Source organism: Amyelois transitella, chromosome 14, assembly GCF_032362555.1.
Source record: "Amyelois transitella isolate CPQ chromosome 14, ilAmyTran1.1, whole genome shotgun sequence".
Taxonomy (NCBI): Eukaryota; Metazoa; Arthropoda; class Insecta; order Lepidoptera; family Pyralidae; genus Amyelois; species Amyelois transitella.
The window spans coordinates 9931848-9951080 of NC_083517.1; the positions used below are offsets into that span (position 1 = coordinate 9931848).

The window sequence follows — 19233 nt, forward strand, 5'->3', positions numbered from 1 at the left end:
TGTTAGAGGCGATGGTTTTCGGTGTTATCTAATTTTGGTGATGATAGACAGGTGTTATGGTCTTGAATCTACTTACTTAAATTCATAATACCTAAATGAACGGTACTAATAGTAGATGTTGTAGATTAGTTTAAACCTTTTGAATTGTTAATTTTCAAGATAGTAAAGAAACGTTTATTTCACAGGCAATTTTAGCAAATTTAAAGAAGACAGAAAATGATGTCGATAAAGTGACAGATGAATTCAGCGATCTTATTGAGAATTGCAACGATACAAGAATTACAATGAATTTGCAGCAAATGACATCTCGGTTCCAATCAGTCCAATCAACAGCTAAAGAGCTCGTCAAGAAGTGCGAGCAAGCCGTCAACGATCATAACGCTTATCAAGAAAAGTACAATCAATGTACGGATTGGATCAAGGCAGCACAACACAAATTTGACGAATGCAACAAAAGCTTATCTAATACACCCGAAGGAATTAGCGCCAAGAGAGAAGGTCTGAACGATTTACTAAGTCAAAGGCGCAATGCTACGTTGCTTGTTAATAATACTTTTGAACTAGGAGAGAAATGTTATCCATCTACATCTCCTGAAGGCAAAGAACTGATCGAACAACAACTGCAAGATATGCAGCAAGCTATTGATAATTTGTACGACAGTATAACAAAAGCAGAAAGGGATTTGGATTCTGAATTAAATAAATGGTCATCGTTTGAAGATAATTTGAAAACGGTACAGCAGTGGTTGACTTTAGCCGAAAAGAATTTGCCTAAAGATATAGAGTTAAAAGCAACGTTAGATGAAAAAAGAAACCAACTTAATGTTTATAGAACTTACCTTCAAGACGCTATAGCCCATCAACAAGATATTTCTAATTTAGAAGAAAGAGCGCAATCTCTTCCAGATGTTACTAAAGATATCACCAAGGAAATAAATCAGCTGAAACAGAGACATGCAACTATATTAACTAGAGCTAAGCAATTTGTTGAGCAATATGAAGCTATAGTCAATAATCACCAGCAGTACACTAAAGCTGTCATGGACCTGCAAGAATGGGTTGAAGCTACACATAACACAGTTGAACTCTGGGGAAATGTAAACTTAGAACGAGTGGCTTTAAGTAGTAATTGTGAAAAACTGAAATCATTACAGCTCAGTTTGCCAGAAGAAAAGAACAGAATTGATAAAATACGTTCTCTTGGAGAGAAAGTTTTACCTGGAACAATAAGCAACGGTCAAGCAAATATAAGAAACCAAATTGATTCATCCCATCAAGAATGGGAAGGGCTTGTATCTTTCATAAATAAGACTATTGAGTCACTAGAAAATAAAATCCAACAATGGAGTGAATACGAGAATATGAAAGATCAATGTCTGGCGTGGATAAGAAATACTGACACTCAAATTCACGCAGTTGATCTAAAAGCTACTTTACCAGAAAAATTGGAACAGTTCAACAAATTTCAGGAATTGCAAGGTGAAGTTCGAGCTAAAGAACTTGAAATTGACAATATAACTGAGAAAGCACAAAATCTTTATATTGGCGTTTTGGGACCTCGTGGCTCACAAATATCAGATTTATCCCTTAAGTATCAGTCTCTATCCCAAAAGGTTAAAGATGTTACGAATAGATGGCAACAATATGTAAAAACTCATCAAGAATTTGCAAGCAATGTTGCTGAATGCTCACAATGGATGGAGGAACTTAGGGATAAGTTAGACTTCTGCGCTGACTTAAGTTCTTGCTCACAAGATGATTTAGAGACAAAATTAGTACTAATTCAAAACTTACTGTTGACAAAAGATGAAGGTTTTACCAAGGTGCAGTCATTAGTAGAACTTGCTCAAAATGTAATGGCTAATACAGCTCCCGCTGGTCACGAAGCAATCAACAATTCTCTTACGGCGTTACAAGAGCAATGGTCTGCTCTGTTATCAAGAATGATCGAAACAAAGAGTATGTTAGATGATTCTGTTACAAAATGGGCTGGATTCTTGGAACAAATACAATTAATAGACAAAAGTAACAGTTGGCTTGAAAATATGCTAGCCGAACTAACACCGTATGAAGCATCGATACTTGATAAAAGAGCACAGCTTGAAAAGCTTAAGGAAGTCGAAGAGAAAGCTCGTTGTGATAGATTGGATGTGGATACTCTAAAAGCAAAGGCTGCTGAAATGAGCGCCAGTGGTCAACAAAACCAAGCTGCTTCTAAGGGTCAAGAGACTTTGAACAAGTTTGATATTTTATACGATAAAATCAAAAAGTTACTTGCTGATCGTGAGGAACAATACAAAGATCACAGGTTATACAAAGAAGCACATGATGAACTCATACAATGGCTTACACGAGCTAGAGAAAAGGTTCCATCGCTTAAGTCAAAACCGTTAAGTGACAAATTAGCAATTGAAAATTCGGTTGCTCCTCTTGAAGCCCTTATTAATAAACAAGCACAAGGAGAACTGCTTCTTGAACATTTACAACACACCGGTGAGGTTGTTCTGGCAAGTACATCGCCAGAGGGTCAGGTAATAATCAAAAATGAGATGAAAGCCCTCAAAGAAAGTTTCGATGACTTATTCAATGAAATAAAACAACAGAAGAATCAATTAGAAGATACAGTTAATCAATGGCGAGAATACAAGGACGAGTATGAAAGGTTGTCAGATTGGTTACAACAAAAAGAAATTCTCATAAAAAATCACAAATTAGCCCTTTTAGGTACTGCTAAAGAAAAAGGCACACAAGTTAATGAAGTGAAAGAAATTGTTGGCCAATTGAACAAGGGCAAAGATGATATCGATAACTTCAATGCCTCTGCTGCTGGCCTGCTCTCCTCACACCTCGATACTTTTGTCAATAATCAGCTCAGGCATCTTAACTCCAGGTACCAGGTATTAGTTAACATGGCTAATGATGTCCTTAAAAAAGTTGAGACAAACTATGAACAACATCAGACTTACGATGATAATTACGCAAAAACTAAGAAATGGATTGATGATGCCTGGGAAATAACTCGTAGTGGTAGTGAAGCTGGCAGTAACAGCAGCAAAGAATGTTTGCAAAAACGGCTTGAACAAATTGAAGATTTATTGAAAAGACGTGAAGAAGGTCAAAACCTTGTTCACGCAACCATTAATAGTGGTGAAAAGGTGTTAAGAAATACAAGATCTGATGGGAAAGATAAAATTAATACCGAGTTAAAGGAACTACAGAACGAATGGGACCGTCTTGTCAAGAAGATGACAACAGCAAAAGTTCATCTTGAGACAGCATTGCTACAATGGGCAGACTACAGCTCCAGCTATTCACAACTTCAACAATGGATTTCAGATAGAGAAGCAAAACTACAAGAAGTGTGCGAACAAAAGGTCGCAAAATCCAAAAAAGGCCAGGACCGTCTGGCTGGCCTTACCACAGGTCTTGGACTCGGCGAACGAAAAGCCACACTCCGTCAAACAAACAATATTGTACAAGATATCGTTTCGTTTGAACCTATGATTCAGTCAGTAACTTCTAAGGCTTCAGAACTCATGCAACAGGCTCCAGCGTCTGAAATCACCAGCAAATATGAAACTTTGTCTAAACAAGCTAAAGATTTATATGAAAAACAAAAAGAGACCGTAGAACAACACCAAGCATTCATCGATGCTGGTTCAGACTTTGTCCAATGGATAAGAGCTGCCAAGGAAAGACTAGGCAAGTGTTCAGATGCTACTGGAGATAAGGAATCGCTGAGCAGTAAAATTTCACAACTTAAAGTGTTAGAAAGTGAATTACCCGAGGGCCAGGCAAAACTACAAAAAGCGCTTGAACAGGGTGAAATATCATGCGGATTGGCAGACGATGAGGATAGGGAGGAAATAGAAGAAGAAGTCGCTCTTATGCAAGAAGAATACGATACCTACGTGTATGTAGTAACAATTTTATTTTAAATTAATTATTTTTAAATGAGCATTTTTAACTAAATGTTATTTTTCTTTTTAGTGAGCAATTAAATAATACTAAAGCCTTGATTGAAGGAGGTATCGTGAAATGGACAGAATACGAAGAGCAATACAAAGAAGCCCTAGATTGGTTGTCAAAGACTGAAAAACTAGTACAATCATTCAACAAACTACAAAATGACCTAGAGCAAAAGAAAGTCGTTCTTGAGGAGTTCCAGGTGAAGTGACATTCATACATAATAACGAAAACTCATATTGTAAAGTCACACATTTTAATCTTTTTAACTCTCTTTTTCCACAGGGACATCTTCAAATGCTGTTTGACTGGCAAGCTGAACTCGATAAGCTGAATATGCGTGCGCAGACCTTATTAGAAACTTGCGCAGATACTAGAGTATCTAATGGTATTACCCAGCTAACAACAAAATACAACGCTTTGTTGTCTCTAGCTAAAGAAGTAATGAAGAGACTTGAACTTCACTACCAGGTAATAAATTAGCTGTTGTTGTTACAAGATTTATTAGTATCTGATAAGAGTCCATTATACACAGCAATATATGTACACAACATACTTAATGAATCCCCATAATTTCTTTTCGAAAATAATATATATGAGTATTCTATTATAATCTTTCAGGAACATCAACAACACAATGCCCTCTACGGAGAATGCCAAGACTGGCTTGACAGAACGCGTGAAAAACTCAATCAGTGCGCTGAAATACCGAACACATTACCTGAAGTGAACAGTAAACTTAATACTGTTAAACTTCTGCGCCAATCTTTGGAACAAGGTCAAAACAAGCTGAGGTATCTTTTGGAACTGAAAGAAAAGGTCATTATGAACACAGAGCAAGCTGGTGCTGCTAAAATACACGAAGACACGGATAATCTTAAACAAGAGTTTGATAAACTAATAGCTGATTTGCAAGATGTAAGAAATAAGCTCACAAGTAGAGCAGCTCAGTTTGATGACATATCTAAGGTAATTTATACTTTAGTAAAAGTAAACGTTTGTTATTTAAAATTAAAATTAAATATTATTTCTATGTGATAATTATTTCAGATTCATAAGTTATTGGTAGAATGGTTAGATGACATCGATCAAAAAATACAATCTGATGACTCTTTAATGGACGATTTATCTGAAAAGAAAGCTAAACTGGAAAAATTCAAGACTTTTAACAGAGATATCGACTCTCACAGCGATCTGGTCAAGAAATTAAATGAAAAATTGAAAGAGGACGCTTCTTTGAAAAATAAGGATATTGATGATACCCTGAAACGATATGACAGTACCAAAAACACAGTAAATGACATGATAAACGTAAGTATAAAAATGCAGCTGATTTTATTAAGCACTGGTATTTGACCCTATTTGTAAACGTTACTTTTCATTGTGATTTTAGAAACTTGAGGATTACGTCAACTCTCACATTCAATACAAGGAGGCATACGACAACTTTTATGATTGGATTCGTAATTGCAAGATAGAAATACAACAAAGTTCTGACTCACACGGGGAAAAGGAAGAAGTACAGAAAAAACTTAAGAATGTGAATAAAATCACTGAATCTTTACCCAAAGGAGAAGCGTTACTAAAGAAAACTATCAAGCTCAGTGAGGCTGTCTTAAATACTACTGGTAATGAAGGAAAAGACAATATTAATCTAGAGATCAAGCAATTACAGATAGAATGGGAAAACCTCCAACAAATTTGTAAGGACACAAAGAAATTATTAGAAAAGTGTCTCTCAGCATGGTCAGACTTCCTAGAAACTTCAGGCAAGATGAGCAAGTGGGTAAAAGACTTCGACAATAAGCTGAAATCTGTGCAAAAAGTCGATAAAATTACCCCTGAACATCTTGAAAAGTGTCGTGTAAGTACTATTATTAGAAGTTCTTTGAAATATTTACATGTTGAAAATCGATTAATGCTTAATATGTTATTTTATTTTTCAGGAACTACTATCTGAAGCTTTAGGCCATAAGCATGTTTTAGAAGAACTAAATGATAGGTGTGAAAACCTAATGGAATTGAGTGCGTGTGCTTGGGTTCGTGATAAGACTGTAAATCTGCAGACGGAATACACTACTTTGTTGACCAAGATTCAAGGTTTGGTTTCGAATGGCGAAAAGAATCTATCGGACCACACCGAATTTATCAAAGCTAAACAAGAGCTTCAACAATGGCTTGAAACCGCTCATGGCACTGTTCAAGACTCTATTGGAGTTGGAGATATTGACACGACTAAGGACAAGCTAGAAACTATTAAACTAGTAAGCAACCGTATGACTGAGGGTCATCATCTATTAGTTGTCTTGCAAGAGGCCTTCAAAAAAGCATTAAATAATACCCCGCCAGAAGAACAAGATGGCTTGAGAAATGACGTAAAAGTACTGCAAGAAAGCTGGGACCAACTTAAGATTGATTTGAACTCCATTACGGCTCAACTTAAAGCAGCTATTGGAAAATGGGATGATTTCGAAGATTCAAAGAACAAGATGAACCAATGGATTAAAGATACTGAGCAGAACCTAGACAAGGTGCCACCTACAGGTGGTGAACTTGGTGAAATGAAGACTTTACTAGAGAAATATAAACATATCGAAGAGGAAATTGACAACAAAAAACCTGAGTTAGAGAGATTGAAGAGTGAAGCTGCCGAACTGAGTGGATGGGCTAAAAAACCAGCCGTAAAGGAATCAGTCGCAGACATTGAAAGAAAATGTAATGCACTACGAGCAAAGTGCGCCGCCAAAAAAGCTGAACTTGAATCTGATATCAAAGACTACAACCAATACCACCAGTCTTTGCAAGATACGGAAAAATGGTTACTGCAGATATCCTTCCAGCTCATGGCTCACAATTCTTTGTACATATCAAATAGAGAGCAAACTGAAGAGCAGTTGGCACAACACGCTGTATTGTTAGATGACATTCAAAAATACAGATCCACTCTTGACGAGCTAGAAGCGAAAGGGAAAGCTCAAATTGAAAGATATGAAGCTACGACACCTTCAATCAAAGATACTGTAGGAAAGCAACTTAAGAATGTCAACGACAGCCATAAATCTTTGTTAGCAACCGCGCTACAAATCGAACGAAGACTAAGAGAGGGGCTTGCTAAATTCAAAGAATATGAAGATACTCTTGAAAGCATTCTGAATAATCTTGATGAGTGTGAGCCAGCGATTACTGAGCTTGATGTCCCCGTAGATGGATTAGCTCATGGTCGCGAGTTACTTGATAAAGCCAGGGTACGTTTTCTTGTTTATTTGTTAACTTTTTACTACACATAAAAATAAATGTAACTTATTACGAAACAGTCATTGGATTTAGAAGAATAATTTCATATATATAGACTATTGATTAGAAATAGCTAGGTAAGGCCTAAAAATTATCGATATTAATTAATATTTTCTTTTTATCTAGTCTCTCCATAACCGTTTGCAAACGGAGAAAAGCCGGCTGTCTGCAGCTGTGGCTGCGTGCTCAGCTGCTGCTGCATCAGTTTCCCGTCCATCTTCACCAGCAGACTCGGCTCCGTTGCCCATACCACCCAGGGAACTTCACGTCCGAGCCCGTCTTGAAGACCTCATTGATCAGGTATTGGAGGCTTCTACAAAAATACTCGCATCCGATGTCTTGACTTCTTTCTGATCAGTGTGCTTATTCGCAATAACAGTTTTTAATCTTGTTAACTAAAGAAGATCTTTAGTTAGCATATTTTCACAATATCTAAACTTTCAGATGTAATAAATTACAAACTAAATAATACAGTACACGGTTTACTGTAGAACTTGCGTAACATAATTTCCTGAGCATTTTTTCAATCATAATTGTATTTTTTCCCTTCGACATATGCCAAATAATATGATTTTCTTTGTAATTTGACTTTAAAAGACTTATCAACCAGATAAAATTATGTAAAACTGTTTAATGGTGCGCCTAGCTTAAATTATAAGTAACTTCAATAACTCAAAGATTCTTTGAGCTTTGCCAGGTCTACAAAAGAACAGAACCAACGAGATTTTTTAAAATTCAGAGTAAGGTCTTGAATTACTTTATTTGAAAAGAAAGTAGATAGATACAGTGATGTAGTTAGTGAAAATATTAAGGGCTTTTCGTTGGCAATGTATTTTTGTGCACCTGGCATTACTGGATCAAGATGATTAAGGTTTTACTTGGAAACTGCTTTTAATTTTATTACTGAACATAATCTATCCGTAAACAATTCAACGAAAAATCGTCTTGACTCAGGCGCTAGTCTTACTAATTCACATATTGCACTGTGTGAATCACTATGTATGTCTACGTTTTGCACTTTATATAAAATGAACATAACACTTTTGTTTTCATAGATTGTTGAAAATCATTAAGATTGTAAAGCACTTTGCAAAATTTTATGTTCTCAACACCAAGTTTATCATGGGATTTTAATGAAAAAGATATAATGAAACGAAAACGAAAAACGATGATTTTCTTACCCAATCATTCGACGAAATGAAGCAATATAAATTAATTGATTTATTTTAACTCTTTCTTCTTTTTCAATGACTTAACAAAATAAATTTTATCCACCCTTTAAACCACTTTAAACGCACTTATTGCTTAAACCATTCTCTATCAGACAACATTCAGAAAATAAAAAACAGATCAAGAATTTGATATTAGATTGAGCCAGATTAATGAATAAAGCAATTTATATCTATAACATTAAAATCCCGTGTGAAATAACTAATATCTATGAACTAATCAGCACTGTTTTTGATGTTGTGTGATGCATGGTTTGTTTTATAGACACATGTCAGTGATGTAGCCAGTGTGCCACGCATACAGTCTATCTTAAGGGATGTAGAAGCACCAGAGTTTAATGAAAAGTTGATGACTTTCGAACAAAGGGTAAGTAGACATCGGATTAAAAACAATAATTCTGATATCCTAACAGAAGTCATAAAAAACCTTGATGTAGTTTGTTGCTGCCAGCACATTCCAAAAATATGATTAACATATACCAAAACGCCCTAGGTGTTCATTAAATTTAAGAGCATAACATTTAAAGATATATCTGTAGAAAGATAGATTACAATAATTCTAAATGCCTAGTTAGTAAATTGTTAGTAATAAAATATTAGTATTTGTATAAACACCAATTGAATTACCTATACATTATTATACAGTCCTTTCTAGATCTTTATAGTGTAAAATAAGTGATTGCTATTTTATTAATTGATCTATTAATTTGTCTTCAGTCTATTCATATAATATAATTAACATACTTGAATCCCCAAAGGTACAAAGTCATTTGGAAACTCTGGGAGATGCTGTTCAGGGCATGGAAGAAGCTATGAAGCAAGTGGTTGAGATTCAAGAATGGATTAACATCCATAACGCGCTGGCTCGGGACTGGCTCGCTAACCCATCCAAGCTGAGGCCGGAGGCAGCTAAACAAGACATGGCTGCAATGAGCGACGCTCTTGTGTCACTCGGAGAGAAGAGGAATAGACTACTGACGGAGATTCCTACGGAAGGTAATTTACCAGTTAAAAACACATAGTGATCCAATTTTATTAAAAAATGCTTAAAATTATGCCACACAAAATACCTTTTCATGAAATTGCTTAGGTTTTTTTTATTCAAATAAAATTATTTATCGAACTAGAATTAAAATCCTCTCTCGGCACGTTAGGTCATATCTCTCTTTGAAAAGCTTGTTTCCAATGTAAAAATAAAATCAAATTATTTAATAACATGTCATTCTGTTATAAAAGAAATATTTATTTTAGGTCTGGAAGATGAAATAAATTTAGAAGATGAATTAGATAGTTTAGAGGAAGCCATCCTAAAAGCAATTGAAAGAGAAAAGGGCAATCAGTCCATCATTGATGACTTTAGACACAAATGCCAAGAAATTCATGATTTCTTTGATTCTGTCTTGAAAAAGATGTCCCTGGCGGACAAAGGCTCTGGTTTACCATGTCCTCAGAAATTGAACGCATTAAAAGAATTGTCTACAGAATTTGGACAAGCTGGCAAAGATAAAGTTGATACTATTAAGGCTGTAGGAACGCAAGTTATCAATATTGTCAGCAATTTGGAGTCACAGCAAGTTGAAGAACAAGTAAGTATATTCTGACGTACCTTTTTTATTCTCATTACCTATATTTTTTTTCTCTTCGGCAATTATTTATTTGTATTAAGTTATATATTCTTAATACTTTGTTTTTTTTTTTCATAGATGAAATCAGTTGAACGGAGATACAACGATATCTCTAAGCGCATTCAAAGAAAATTGCAAATGCTGGAAATTACATACAAAGCTATTGATGGTACGAAGAGTGAAGTTGCTGCACAAAATGAATGGATGCAAAAAGAAATTGACAACATTCTTCATCCAGTACCTCTTGGTTATGAAAGTAAATCAGTCAAAGAAAGACAAAAGAAAGTTGCGAACCTTTTGAAGGATAATGACGCCAAAAAAACAGTTATTGATTCATTGGAGAAGAAGGTAAGCAATATTCAATCAGAACTGGAGCCGTCAGAACAGATGCAGTTAGAATCAGAATTATCTGATCTCTCATCTAAGCAAAAACAATTGGCTGGTCTTATTAAACAAGAAATTGAAAGACTAGGTACATGTACTGAAGATAGAAAGAAACTGGAAAATGACATCGAAAAGGCCAAGAACTGGCTTAAAGCGAAATTGGCCGAAATCAAGAAATTAGGAGGCCCTGTTCCATTGGAAGTCGCAAAAGTTGAAAAAGAAATTTCTGTACATAAGAAACATCAAACTGAACTGTCTGATTTTAATAATGATATGCTAGCCGAAGTCATACGACAGGGTAACGCTGTATCAAAAGATTGTTCCAGTGAAGATAGGGCAAAGCTACAAAATATACTGGAAGATTTAAATAAGTCATATACAAGTGGAAAAGTTGATATTGATGAAAAATTAGCAGCGTTGAACAAATTATTGCAAGGAAGAACTGACTTTGAAACAGAAGTTGCCAAATGCCAGAGCTGGTTAAATGAGGCAGAAGTAGCAGCAACGCCAGAGTTACGAACTAGCAATTTGCAGCTTTTAGAAGAACAGCTTGCTAAATTTGAAAAACTAAGTAAAGAAGCAGAAGACGTTGAAAAGAACATCACTAAAATCAAAGACAAATCCAAGGACATAATGGATACCTTGTCTGATTCCAATAAACTACAGCTAAAAGAACAAGTGAATATATTATCTGATAGATTTGCTAGAATAAATGCTATAATCAATGACAAGAAGAATTCACTCCAAAAACAAATTAAAGATTACAAAGATGCGGCAGCTAAGATTGCTGCCGCTCTTGAGTTTTTACATGAGATTCAAAATAAACTTAAAGCTCTTAACAAACCAATCGGAAGCAAAGTTGAAGATGTTCAGCCAATTATTCAAGCGTATGAATCTATTCTCCTTGACCTAAAGAAAAATAGGTCAATGCTTAATGAATTACAAGGTAGTAATTTGCATAACATTCAAGACATTATCACTCAACAAGATGACTTAATGAATACGATTGATGATCAAATTTCGAAACTCAAACAGCTTTTATTGTTACGAGAACAATTCTTTGCTCTTATCAGAGAAATCGAAGAGTTTATTGCTAAGTACACTGATCTGACATCTGAAATCGAAAAGTCTAATGATTCACTTGATGATAAAATTAAGCGTTATGATGATATTATCGTTAAAATTCAAGGCTGTGAAGCTTTATTAGCCACAGCTACAGACAAAGGCCAACAAATAGCAGCAGAAGGGACAGTTATTGACAGAAATAACATCACTGAACTCCTACAGTCATTGAAACAACAACTTTTGACACTACGAAGAACAGTAGAATCCAAGAGACAAGAGCATGAACGCGCCGCTGCAGAACATAAGAAACTAGCTGCTGATTTATCCGAAATATTGCAATGGCTTCATGATAATGAAGCTGCCGTGCATTCAAGACCTTTACTCAATAGAGACGTAACTAGTGTCGACAAAAAACTAATTGAACATGTAGCTTTAGCAAAGAATGTGCAATCATATCTTGATAAATTGACAAAAATTACTGATGTAATCAAAAGCGATGACGGCGTTCCTGGTTCATTATTAGAAATGGTATCTGAAGCTAATTCACTAAAAACATCGTTACCAGAAGAATTAGCGAACAGAGAGAAATATTTGCAGGATAATAAAAAGGATAGGTTACAATATAGTAAATTAGTTGAGAAACTAAACATTTGGGTTAACGAGGCAGAAATTCGCTTGGGTATGGGTAAAAATGGCACAGATTTTGAAAACATAGATACCGACTTAGAGGAACACAAGTCATTCTTCAATACGTCTGAGCCGGAAATGAAAGATTTGGTTGGGAAACGTATGCAAGATGTGGTAGATAAAATATGGCCATCATTAGCGGCGTCAGAGCAAGAAGAATTGTCGAAAGAACACCAAAGGCACAACCAATTGTTGAAGAACACATTGAATTCGGCGAAATCGCGTCAAGCACAATTGGAACAAGACTTGGAGATCTGGAAAGACTTCTGTCAGTTGGTGGATAAGATCAAGACTATCTTGGAGAAGAACGATGTTAAAGATGAACCTGTGACGTCGGTGGATAATCTACGGATGCACCTTGAGAAGCTGAATCACGCCAAGAATGACTTAGAGGTGAGTGTTCATATACACTGAATTGTTGGTCAAATGTATGGTTGATTCTGATTATCGGTCATTTTATTATAATTATCATGTGGGATTACCCAAATTACTATAATACATATATTTTTGTTTGAAAAATTAAAAGAATAGAATAGATTGATTTTCATAATTGGATACAAGGTATCACTTATTGACGTCACATTATTTAAATCTAATTATAACTACTACCATTTCCAAAGCGCATGTGTAGAAGAAGCAGCACAACAAACTACACTGCAGCATTTTCACCGGACGTCAAATTACAAATATAGATCTCTTAAATTTAAATCGTGGACAAATGCACATTGTCTACATTAAAAAAAATATGAATGAATGTAGAATTATTTCAATACGAATATTTCGTCAAATAACAAAGAGTACACATTATTTCCCTTTATAATGTGATTGTGGTTATACTATGTCGAAAACGATGAATACCTTATAATGAATCTACTCTCTTTAGTAATTTTCATTTTTTCACAATAAAATTCCTTACGCAGACTTTCGGCGGCGGCGTATAAAACTTTAGGGTCATAACCAAAGTCTTATATATCTAGGTATCAAAAAATAATAATAATCATATCATAATAATCATCACATTGCAATATCTTTATAATTTTATCAAAATATTATGTTTTACTGTCCGATTATGATAAATGCAAATGATATGCAGAAAAATATAAATATTATTTATTTGTTACGTATGATTAGCGATGATGTAATTGTGATAGGCACATTTATAGTGAACCACATTGAGATAAACATTGCTAAATATCACCTAAATTTATAACTATAACCACAATATCTATCTAACGTGAGTAAATATCGATTCAAAAATGTCGAAATACCTAGGCACTATCTTTATTAGTTTAAACTAGTTTAAAGGGTTACCATATTGATTTGTATGTGTAAGATCTCAAACTTAAGAAAATCATACTGTAATTGTGCTGTGTGGTCCCCAGCATCAAGATAAAAAAGAATAGGACCACTCCATCTCATTTCCCATGGATGTCGTAAGAGGCGACTAAGGGATGGGCTTATAAACTTGGGATTCTCGTTTTAGGCGATGGGCTGTCACTAATTGAATCTCAATTCTATCATAAAGCCAAACAGCTGAACGTGGCCTATCAGTCTCTTCAAGACTTTTGCCTGTGTCTACCCCGCAAGGGATATAGACGTGACTATATGAATGAATGAATGAATATTGTTATTATATTATATCATTATCATATCAATATCATTAAAACCTTCAATTTTTTTGCCTGAAGGACCTCAAACATTACCGGAGTTTAAAAATAGAACTGCCATAAAGGTACAGTCTGCAAATGCAATCATCGGCTTGATTCAGTATCCTTGGACGGTCGTTCACTCGTTTTGTCGGCCTTCATTGATTTAAGGCAGAGAATGTTTTGTATGAACGTAGTTATAACGCACGTATTTTAAACTAGCTGTGCCCGCGACTCCGTCCGCGTGGTATAGTTATTTTGGGCATCATTGAAGCCCTCAAGGGTGAATAATGTTCCCCGTTTTTTTTTTCACATTTTCCATTATTTCTTGGCTCCTAATAGTTGCAGCGTAATGTAATATAGCCGAAAGCCTTCCTCGATAAATGGTCTATTCAACACAAAAATAATTTTTCAATTCGAACCAGTAGTTTCTGAGATTAACGCATTCAAACAAACAAACAAACTCTTCAGCTTTATATTATTAGTACAGATTTGTGCTTAAATCGGTCTCTGTCAGTTTACCAAAATTTAATAGATAAGTAGTAAACACACGACAGTTTGATTTGATACCAGGAGAGTCAAAAAAATCGACCAAATGCATTACCTACAGTAATAATCTATGACATTATAATGAAGTTATTTATGCATAAGGAAGTAGGTAACTGGTTGTATTTTGACGTTGTTTATGTTGCAAAACAAAAACATAATATTTTGTGCCATTGCCATTCTGTGAAATTGGTAAATATAAAAAAAAACATGTTTAACCCCTCATTAATCTCAATTCTATCATTAAGCCAAATAGCTGAGCGTGGCCTATCAGTCTTTTCAAGACTGTTGGCTCTGTCTACCCCTCAAGGGATATAGACGTGACCATATGTATGTATGTATGTATGTTTAACCCCTCAACAGTCCGGCTGAGCAAAGTTTGCTCAAGAAAACCAGGAAAGTAGACAAAACGAAAAACTTTCAACTGTAAAATACTATCATACACTGGTGACACATAATCTACTGGCATAAGAAAAAAAAGATTGCACAATAATTCTCTAATTGACTCCAATCTCCCCCTTAACTGGGTGACATCACTCGCCCGCCGTCAAGCGGTTACCGCTCAGTCCACGTTTGTATACCAAAGCAATGAGACTACATCACTACGTTTACCAATTGTACCTTTTATACCGATCTGGTTTTTACCTGCACAAGTGTAGAAGCGTGTTATAGTATAATTTCTTTTTTTTTATTGTGTAATATAAGCTTTAAACATTCCGCGCAAAAGGAAGGTGAGTCAGGTCAAGTGCGCTATGAACTTGACCTTGTATGCGTTATTTGTTTTGCGCTGATAATAATGACATATTGTTGTGATTTTCGCAAAATTCAATTTATCTCCCTTAGTTTTTTTGAGTAATTAATGTTAACTCAGGTGTTAAAAATAATTTAAATTATACTCGTGTCAGAGAAATTCATTTTTGTACGCTTAAATTTTCATGCAATGTATTTTAAAATACAGCGATATAGATTATACTATTAAATTTCCATTTATATGATTACATTAAGGCAGCCTTTAAAAATCCTGTAGGTAAATCTAGTAGATTATACTATTAAATTTCCATTTATATGATTATATTGAGGCAGCCTTTAAAAATCCTATAGGTAAATCTAGTAGTAAACTGAATTTATTTTTCTTTTAACATGATAACTGATTTGAAATTTGCGCGTTGCATTGTATTATTTATGGATAATACAGGTATTAAAGGCGCACATAACGTACCTTTATTTTATCTCGATTTTTATGATTCAAAACGTCCGGAGTAAAATAAAGGTACGTTATTTGCACCTTTAATACATGTATTATTTAAAACTAGTTGAGATTTATAAATAACAAAATAAAAATACTGTATCAAATGCACTATCAAAAATCTAATTTAATAACTAAATATGAATATGTGCCGTTTGGTTTCCGGTACTAATACAAAAAAGAAAAAGAGCACTCCATCTCTTTCCTTTAAATGTCGTAAAAGACGACTAATGGATAGGGTTATACATATATGTACCTACTTTGGATTCTTGTTTAGGCGATGGGCTAGCAACCTGTCACTATTTGAATTTTGTATCTATCACCAAGCCAAACAGCTGAGCGTGGCCTGTCAGTGTTTTCAAGACTGTTCTGGCTGGCTCTGTCTACCCAGCAAGGGATATGGACGTGACTATATGTATGTAAATATTAAATCATCTCATATTTTGATGTTTTTTTTTTCTTTTGGACTTGCAATCCGAGCAAAGATTAAAAGTCTTATTATTTACCGACTTCGGCCTCTGTAGCGCAGTGGTAGTACGCTTGTCTGTGACACCGGAGGTCCCGGGTTCGAACCCGGCCAGGGCATGATGTGAAAATAACTTTTTCTGATTGGCCTGGGTCTTGGATGTTTATCTATATAAGTAATTATTATAAAATATAGTATCGTTGAGTTAGTATCTCGTAACACAAGTCTAGAACTTACTTCGAGGCTTACTCGATCTGTGTAATATGTCCCGTATATACCTATTTATATTTTATTTATTTATATTACTTTACAAAAAGGTGTCTGAAACCGGTATTTTAAGTAATTGTCTGTATTCTACCTGTTTGGTGTCACGGTTGGTCGGTTTTGTTGTTCAGTTCTGAATACTTCTTTCGCTTCAGTAACTTTAGACCAGTATTCATAACGCATATGACTATTTTTGGATGAATAATTTAAAACAACATCTAATACTTAAGTACCTATGTTTGTTGTTACATAAATTTCGTTTTTTTTTTAAATAGGTAGTTTTATTTTTGCTACTCGAGTTAAGAATATTGTAGGCAACCTTCTTTATGAACGTCGTCTTTGGGTTAATGATAGAATTGAGATTCAAATAGTGACAGGTTGCTAGCCCATCGCCTAAAAACGAATGCCAAGTTTGTAAGCCTATCCTTTAGTCGCCTTTTACGACATCCATGGGAAAGAGATGTAGTGGTCATATTCTTTTTTGAATTGATGCCGGGAACCACACGGCACTTCGTTATAAGTAGGATAAATAATGAAGTACACTGACTAATTGACCAGTCTAGAGCTTTGAAATATGTTATGTGGTCGACGTTTACAATAGGAATTTACGAATTATTCCTGCGAAAACGGAAATTAACCAATGGTTGACTGATAGTTAATGCTTCTAGCATTAATTCCGGTTATTGTGTTATACATTAATTGTAATTTTTACAATACAGTTATAATAAATAAACAAATGAAATAATAACTAGATTGAACCATGACAATTTACTGAAATACCTATTCATTCCAATTATCATTAGATAGATACATTAATGTGCAATTTTTTCCCTGAATTTAATACCAAATTAGCGGGAACAATCGAAGTCGGTATTAACGAACTAACAAAAATTTCCTGCTTTATTAATACTGCCAAGGTCAGAAGCGAGGATGCAGACAAACAGACAACCACGTGGTTTCAGTTATAATATAATACATACATACATACATATAATCACGCCTCTTTCCCGGAGAGGTAGGCAGAGACTACATCATACATATAATATATACTATATAATTCATACATACATATAATCACGTCTACATCCCGTACGGGGTAGACAGAGCAAAAAAGTCTTGGAAATACTATTATGTCACGTTCAGCTGTTTGCTTCAAGAATTATAGAAATAAAATGGTCTTAGTTAAAGTAAGCTTTACTTTTCTCACTGTTTGTAAATAAGATCAATTACTACTAACTCTAGTAATAAATAATTATGTTTATTTGAATCATTCAATGTGCCCATTGAAGACGAAAGGACTAGAGGAATAAGCATAGTGCCATTATGTGCCAGTTGTCAAACAAAAAAGACTAACTTCAAATTCTTTTGGGCTAGCAACCTGTCACGAATGTGAATTTTATCACTGCTACATACAGGTAAACGTGGCCTACGAGTCTCTGTCTGCCCCGTCACTTTCTCAAAATAGTAACAGCAAAAACAAACTGCGAAATGCAAGCTGTTTACAATGTAATCAGTTAGCGAGGTGATAACGTTATCATTTGTTACAAGAATGTTGATATGAAACTGAGCTAAACCCTATAATTTAAAAGGGGACATTGATTCTATCATTTTGACGACTGTTGGCTCTGTCTACCCCGCGGGGTATGTAGATGTAATTATATGTAATGTTATGTGGGACATTGATCGAGTAACATATCAATATACAGGCCAAATAGCTACTTATTTACTAATTTATTTATTAACTAACTTATTTATGTTCCTTATCTGTATTGCCGTTTTTCTTAAATACAGTAATTCATAACTTCCATAAAATTTATACAATAGTGTGACACTAATAGGTTTATGAACTTGGGATTCTTCTTTTAGGCGATGGGCTAGCAACCTGTCACTATTTGAATCTCAATTCTATCATTAAGCCAAATAGCTGAACGTGGCCATTCAGTCTTTTCATGACTATTGGCTCTGTCTACCCTGCAAGGGATATATGCGTGATTATATGTATGTATGTGAGAAATTAATAATTCGTGCATGATGTATTCGATGACGTCATTTCCTATTTCATCATGCTAAAAAGACGATTCAGCTTCTTTTTTTAAAAAATGGTACATTATGTTGAACAGTCTTCACTGTTCATAATAAAAATGTTTGTTATCTGAAAGATTACAGCTACATTTTAAAAAGAAAGGTTTCAAAGAACAACATGTAAGTAATTAACCTCTTGTAAAAAGCTGTATGTTTTAACACGAGATAAAATGTACATATCTTAATGATTACGAAGAAGGAAATTCATTAAGTCGATTCAAGAAAGAACAATTCCCTTGATATCATTTGACGAATCATTACCTATTTAAAAAATATATTGACTTTAACATGTAATTTTATATATATAATACTAGCTGACCCGCGCAACTTCGTTTGCGTGTATCCCGCTACTTCGACAAATACAGTCAACGCACTAACACATATTGGATACTAATTTTCAATTCACAATAACTTCTCTTTCCCTTAACCGCGTTTAAAATATTAAAATGTTTTTTGGTTTCTGTGACTCTTCTTTGATCGCCCCCCCTATCAGTTTTTGGAAAAAATATTTAAGTAATGTACAGATTTTTTTTTGTCTTATATGTATAGATCAAAGTCGTAGTACCTACTTTTTAATATTATTTATTTTTTATGTACCGTTTTTATAGGGACGCTGCCCCCGCCGCCGCGGCCGGCCCGTACCGTGCCGCAATACTAATATCGTGATATCTCCTAAACTATATGTCTAAATAACACACTGTAAACTGCAAAAATAATCTAAATTAAATGCTCG

The 19233-nt window shown here is 34.7% G+C and overlaps 1 protein-coding gene across 7 annotated transcripts in view; it reads left to right on the forward strand.

Moving 5' to 3' along the window:
- Positions 1–19233, forward strand: part of LOC106132288 (muscle-specific protein 300 kDa) — a 164827-nt gene that overhangs the window by 83022 nt on the left and 62572 nt on the right. For 6 of the 7 annotated variants that reach the window (XM_060947706.1, XM_060947704.1, XM_060947707.1 and 3 more), the window contains 12 exons: positions 186–3913; positions 3991–4168; positions 4252–4437; positions 4588–4935; positions 5017–5277; positions 5360–5830; positions 5913–7211; positions 7387–7560; positions 8755–8856; positions 9248–9485; positions 9741–10075; positions 10193–12643. In XM_060947706.1, coding sequence (XP_060803689.1) covers positions 186–3913; positions 3991–4168; positions 4252–4437; positions 4588–4935; positions 5017–5277; positions 5360–5830; positions 5913–7211; positions 7387–7560; positions 8755–8856; positions 9248–9485; positions 9741–10075; positions 10193–12643 — 9771 coding nt within the window. The remainder of the gene's footprint in view (positions 1–185; positions 3914–3990; positions 4169–4251; positions 4438–4587; positions 4936–5016; positions 5278–5359; positions 5831–5912; positions 7212–7386; positions 7561–8754; positions 8857–9247; positions 9486–9740; positions 10076–10192; positions 12644–19233) is intronic. The other variant, XM_060947709.1, reaches the window with a different exon arrangement.